At 36.2% G+C, this 6,709-nt stretch overlaps 1 protein-coding gene across 1 annotated transcript in view; it reads right to left on the bottom strand.

Moving 5' to 3' along the window:
• The window catches only part of LOC101629086 (contactin-associated protein-like 3), a 191,916-nt gene that overhangs the window by 38,292 nt on the left and 146,915 nt on the right, over positions 1–6,709 (bottom strand). Inside the window, exons 13-14 of the mRNA XM_012726558.1 lie at positions 5,948–6,145; positions 2,228–2,384 (exon numbers count right to left, since the gene is read on the bottom strand). Of these exons, the coding sequence (XP_012582012.1) occupies positions 2,228–2,384; positions 5,948–6,145 (355 nt within the window). The remainder of the gene's footprint in view (positions 1–2,227; positions 2,385–5,947; positions 6,146–6,709) is intronic.

Here is a 6,709-nt window from a genome sequence, read left to right as displayed (position 1 = left end):
AAAAGTATTATTATATAGGGTAGTAATCTTTCCTCATATTCATTATTTTAAAATTTATTTTCAAGTATATTTACCTAGTAAAAAATATTTTTAGCATTTTTCTTTCAATGTTTCTGGCTGTGCAAAGAAGACATACTTTTTAATTAAATTTGATATATCTGATTAAAGTGGATATTCTGTGACATTAATTGTTTATGATTACTCAAAAAATATTTTTATTTTCTAATTGCTTCTTTCTCTGTTTTTAATCTAATTTCCTATCTTCTGAGTCCATTTTTGATACTATACTTCTTTTATAGGTCACATTAAAATTTTTAATGTATACATTTTAAGCAATTTAATCTTAATATATATAAAATATTTTAAATCTCAAAATTTTCATTTCTGAATATGCTTTTTAGTACTTGATAAGTTTTATAAGTTTTAATCTTTGTTTATACAATATGACTGCTTTCTCACTTTTTAACCTGAGACCTTCCTTAAATGCCTTTCTCTTTTTCTTTTATTTTTTTATTTTTGTGTAGAAGAACTGGGGTGCCCGCTAGAGGTGTCCAGAGGGGTGGGTAGGAGGATGACAAGATTCACCAGAGACAGAGTGGGGAGCAGAACAGGCAGGTTTATCAAAATACACTGCTAAGGATGGTAGCAGCAAGACAGCAGAGATCTACTGTACCATGTAGATTAGCTCCCTGACTCAGGATGGAACTCAGGCCATAGTGGTGACTGTGCTGAAATTTAAGCCCTATGTCACCAGGGAAACCTAGTAAGTTCTTTTTCTTTCATTATAAAAATGATTATTTAAAATTCTTTTTGTGGAATTTCCTTGTGGTGAACTTCTTCAGCATCTGTCCTGCGATGCATTTTGCTTCACTTTGGAAAAATATCCACTAGATAAATACTAGGAATTTGACAACTGCTTTACTTCTGAACTGGGACAAGTATGTCCCATTGTCTATGGCTGTTTTCTGTTTTGAGGAAAAGTCAGTTTGCTGTCTAATTGTCTATATTTTAGGAGACTTCCTTCCATCTCTATTCTTTTGGAAAATTGTCAGCTATTTCAATGTTGTCTTTTCTAGTTATTGCTGATTTTCTCTTTTGAAGCTTTAGACAGACATATGTTCAGTCTCCTCCATTTCTTCTTCTATTGTTACTTTTTTAATTTCCATTTTTTTCTGTGCTATATTCTTCGTTCTTTATTTGTACTTATTTTCCATTACACTAATTTTATGTTCACTTGTGTCTAACACATGATTTAACAAGTTTGAAATTTCAATGATACTACTTTCATTTTTAAGCATTTTTTAAAATCATACTCACCTTTGTTAACATAATCAGCTTGCTTTCTCACACTTCCACCCCAGTGTTTATTTTCAAACAACTCATATTTTGAATTGATTTTATGCTTACTAATGTTATCTCTTTTCTGGAATTTTTAGACATCCAATCTACTCTTTGTGGTTTCTCCTATTTCTTGCTTCTATCCTCCAGTATATGTGACTAGAATAGGAGCTCATGTTTGGTAGTATCCTGTGTGCTCAACACCAAGTGAAAGAGTTTAGCATAATACTATGATGACTCACTGGTCCTGCCAACCTGTGGTGACATTAACTTATTACATGGACCATCCAACTAGTAAAGTAATGGAAGAAACCTGGACTCCCAAATTTCCTGAGGGCAGGAATGTAGATATGAGTTTTCAGGGAATTAAATTTGTAAGTAAGGAGCTACCTGGAAGATTTGTGCTTGTTGACCTTTGCTTTGGGCTTGTAGCCTTTCTAGACCTCCAGTTTTTGTTTTTGTTTAGCCACATATGCCCTTTCATAGACTTAAGAGTTTGTCTGCTACTCCTTTATGGCTACTTTAAAGACACTGGAAATTAGGGAGTTTCACAGATCATCCATGCTGTAAGCATCTGATCTAAGTGTAAGTTTAAAAAGTCTGTTATTTTCCTGTCAGTAAATAGAAAATACTAATCCAGTATTTACTTTGTCATGACAGAAAAAAATAAAATAGATATGATTAATTATTTCACAGGTAAACAGAAATAGCTACCTTAAAATTTTAGCTTTCAAATTAATTACACATACACATCAAAGTTTATACTTTTAACTTGCTAGGGAATACTTAAATCCAGTGCCATTATTTATTGTGTCCAGTCTGTTAAGGAACATAGATAACACAATAAAAAGAAATTACAGTTCGCACAGGGAAATTATATGGAAATCACCATTCATTCCGGTCAGCATCACAGTTGCAGTAATATTGAGAATCAATGCAGTTCCCTTCTAATCCACAAGTACATTTTTGAGCATCAGGCAGAGAGCCTCCCCAGTAAGTGTGTGTTTCATTGGTTCTTCCAACCCACCAGCTCACTGGGGTTCCATCTGAAAGACAAGTATGAAAAAGGTGATACCTAATTTACTCCTCACTACCTGTCTCCCCAATATAGTGTCTTTCCCTCTATTTAAAACAGAGAGGCAACTGAGAAGTGAACATATTTTAATTCTGCAATTGGATTTCTTTATAAAGGACTTCTGGTAATTTAAAAATATATATATTCTAACAGCAAGATTTATGCTTATTAGAAAATGAGCAAGCAGTGCCTGACTATTATCCAGACATGATATTGACATACTTCTCCTGAGAAATACAATTATTTAACTTAGTTGAGAATAACATTCAAAATATAATTGTCATCAAAATAAAAACAAGGGTATTTATTCATTGACTCTAAAATCTGTCTGAGATCCTAAAATCCCACAGAAAGAATTTATTATTATTATGCTAAGTATGACTTTCTTTCACTTTATTCATTAGCTGAAAACACTGTATTTACAATCACATTTTTTAACAGTTGCCTAGAGATGTGTGCTTTTGCTTGTGTTGAATGGGTTGCTCTGTACTGGGAAACTAAAGAAATGGGTCTCGTAAGTCTTCTTCATGCCTCAGGTAAGTCTTAGGGTCAGAATATCTCTGAGCTAACTATTTCTCAGTTCTTAGGCATAATCCCCTGCTCAGGGGACCCCGCACTTAAGGACCAGAGCCAGCAGCTGCTTCAACTCTACAGGACTACATATTTATACTAAAGACCTAGGACTACATATTTATACTAAAGACCTAGAAACACTGCTGAGGCACCTGGGAGATGATGATTAGAAAAGGCGGAGCATGTAGGCAGGTGGAGGACAAACACTCCCTAGTAAACAGAGCAGGAGGGAGAATGGAAGTGACATCAAGTCAATTGGCTCTGAACAGAAGCCTGTCCACTTTACTGTGCTCTTGCAAACCTTCAGTTACCCCCCAATAGGCCCTTTGGAGAATCTGGAACACATCCCAGCTTCTCCCTAATTTATAGCTGCCACTGCTTATTATGGCTCCCTGTTGTCTGCTTCTGCTGACAACCTCTCAGCTTGTAAACACATTGACTGCATTCATTACCACCCACCACAGGCCCAGTGGGTAAAATATGTGCCAAGAAATCCAAATCAATGGTCTTTTTTTATTTTTTTAATGAGTTGAAAATTTCTCTCTGGAGGGTGTGAGTGGAGATTATTTTTGTTTAATAGATATTTTTCAAAATGCCATTTTAAAATGTGATGATTTAGCATTGTTTTGGAGATTGAAGAACAAAAAAATCATACGTAAATACATAATTGTACATCCACATCAGACTTACTCATTTTCTCTGTGAAATACAAGCCAGTTAAGTGTTTTTAAAGGTACAGAAAGGTATATATGGCACCATTTAAAATTTGTTTTAGTATATTATGCTGTTATAATAACAACAATAAGGCAAAATAACTAAGAATAACTCAGAGAAGAATTAGAAGCTGAAATGAAAAAGAATTGAGACAGACAATGATGAGGGTGCACAACTCCACCTGCCCAGTTATTTTGGCCCTTGGTGCAAATTCCTTCTCTCCAGTCACATCTATAATCCTTGATGACTTTCACATTCATGATGAGGTAACCTAGTAGTTTACTAGAAGCTAACACCTACCGTCATAGAATTTCTCTTTGACTACTGACAATCATATCCCCAAACTATTTAACATCTAGAGACTCTACAGATGCCGGAGACTCTTGGCCTCACCTTCTTTCTGTAACATCAAAGCTACAGGAGGTGGGGGGGGTGTGGAGGGGGGATGCAACACTCAAGCTGCTATACTTGCTGATCTACTTACTCGGGATCAATACAGCATCAATACAGCCCTGGTTTACCAGTAAGTTCTAAGAATCTGAACAGTAAAAAGTTATTGAGCTTTAGCTCAACCTTGATGAAATGTCCCAATCTATGCTACACATTTTTTATATGGTTTGATCCACACCTTGGCTTCAGATCATAGCAGTCTGCTGAAAGTTTGGTTGCTTCTACTTTCTCCACACAAAGGTAAATCCATGCTCTGCACACCTGTCTGTGTCTGAGGATTATACAGAGCAAATTAGTGCAACAACTTTAAGGTGTAAAACTATACTATTTGTTTACCCGATCTCTACATTAAGAGTTTCTGGAAACATGCAGGCCAAACCTGAATTTGTCTAAATCAAGTATACACTGAAAATTCCTCAGTAGCAATTTATAAGAAATGTACAGAACTTGAGCAAGTACAGTCAATGAAGTCCCTTATTTGTTTCTTTAGCAAGTTATTTAACAAATGTAAAAATCTTTTCACTTTGCTTCTTTCCCTTAATCCCACTTAAATACTTATTATTATTATTGGTGGTGTTATTGCTGTTATATAGATTTGTAGCAAAGACATGGCGGCTAAGTATGTAAAAATCAACAGGGTACACACTGACCCTCCATGCAGGAATTCATTCTGATCTGGGTGGGGCCCAGGTTCCGGAATAGAATACGATGTTTATTTCCTGATTCTTAGTTATGTTCTGTTAGTGCTGACTGCAACCCTATTCTGCTTTTGCCTTGTCTTCCCTGGTTACACAACACAACTGCATTGCTCCACAGCACTGACTGAATTTCCTAAAGGGAGTTTATTTATGTGGGGAGAGCATACCACTTTAATTCAGGTGTCTAACAGTAATCAACTAATGGTGAGTACTAAACCCTTTAGTATTAACAATAAACTCACTAAATCAGAGAGCTACAAGTAAGTAGCACTTAATTCATGTACTTCTAGATGATATGCAATTAAGTCCTGGTAATGTAAGTGTCTCAACTCTGAAGACTGAAACTTGGAAGAATGAAACAATTTTCCTAGTCCCATAGTGGCCGAGGCACAGACTGGGGCCTGGAGCTCTGTGAATCCTTCCTGGAACACTCTATTTGCTCCATTCTCCTGCTGTCTGATCAGAGGTGAGGAGACCAGTCTCCAGAAAACCAAAGTGTTTCATTGAAGACTGGACATTCTGACAAAAGGAGATATCTTAAAGGAATAAAGCTGAAATCAAAAGCTATTTTTATATAAAAATAAAAAACTTTTATTTAAAAAAAATTAAGACTAGCCTAAATATGAAAAAGAAATTATTGAAAATTGTTATTTTGTGTCCTGAAAGAGCAGTGAGATGCCAACATTGTTGTCTAACTAGTAATTACCCATCACACTGATTGTATGCCTCTATGAGAAAGAATCTCACCAAAATAATCCCCTCTAGCATGGGTTCATGCTGCTGTTAGCAATCCTTTCTAAGGTAAAACAGCATTGAGAGGTCACTGCATTTCATGGCAGATGAGGACAGAGCATCCCGAGGACCTTGTATGTTGACTTGCACTGCTTAGTTGCCCAGCTGAGTATGGACAGACTCTCCAGGTCATTCCCATCTTTGAGCAAAGAGCAACACAGTTTGACCTTGCTCTCTGCTCTAAGGAAAAGCATCTCTGTAATTGCCAGGTTGCAACTTATGAGACACAAGATGTCTCATGCGTCTGTGGTCATTGTGCATCTGTGGGAACTACAGAGCACTGTGCTCGATTACTCTGACTACTCACTGTGGCGAGTTGAAAGCCGTGACTTCTTGCAGTGGAAAGCCAGCTCCTGATGGCAGTGATCCGCACGGTCAGTTATGGCTTGGAGCTGGTCCATGCTGGCATTGTACTTGAAAAACACAGGACGAGGACTTTTGCCATTGGCGCTTTTGACCTTGGCCATGTGGGAGCCATCATGCTGCACTGAGGTCCATGCAGTGTCTTGTGGGCACAAGTGGGATGAGAGGGAGACAGGAGACTGTAACTAGACTGGAATTATCAAAATAAATATGAAAATCAGAAGCATCTTTTATCTGAATTAGGTTTTTATTTTAATAAAAATCTTTGTGATGGGAATCAACATAAGTGGGATTTGTAAAATGTTATTTTTAGGGAGTATATTGAATTTGCATTATCAAGTAATCACTAACTATTTTCGGTGAATTCTGCTTAACAATATAGTTAACATTTTTAAAGGTCTGTGTTATAATCTTCAATTAACACATCTGTCCTACATGCAAAAATTGACTTATGTTTTTTCTTTTCATTACTAAAAGAACAAAACTAAACTTTTTTGTGTATATCATTATCTTTTTAAAGAGTGTATTCCTCACCTGATAATCTTTTCTTCTGATAATAAAGAAATGTGTACAAGACAGTTGTGGGACAAGCAGCTCTTTTAGTCATGCAAAATAATTGGAAATAAATATTTTTGACAGAAATTGACTGGCAGTGTGTCAGCAACCCATTCATAGTGGCTAAACACTAAAAACCACAGTGCCTTGG

The sequence above is a fragment of the Condylura cristata genome, unplaced genomic scaffold (genome assembly GCF_000260355.1).
Source record: "Condylura cristata isolate star-nosed mole 26May11 unplaced genomic scaffold, ConCri1.0 scaffold00017, whole genome shotgun sequence".
Classification (NCBI taxonomy): Eukaryota; Metazoa; Chordata; class Mammalia; order Eulipotyphla; family Talpidae; genus Condylura; species Condylura cristata.
Note: the sequence above shows the minus strand (reverse complement) of the source record. Positions and strands in the feature narration are given on the sequence as shown.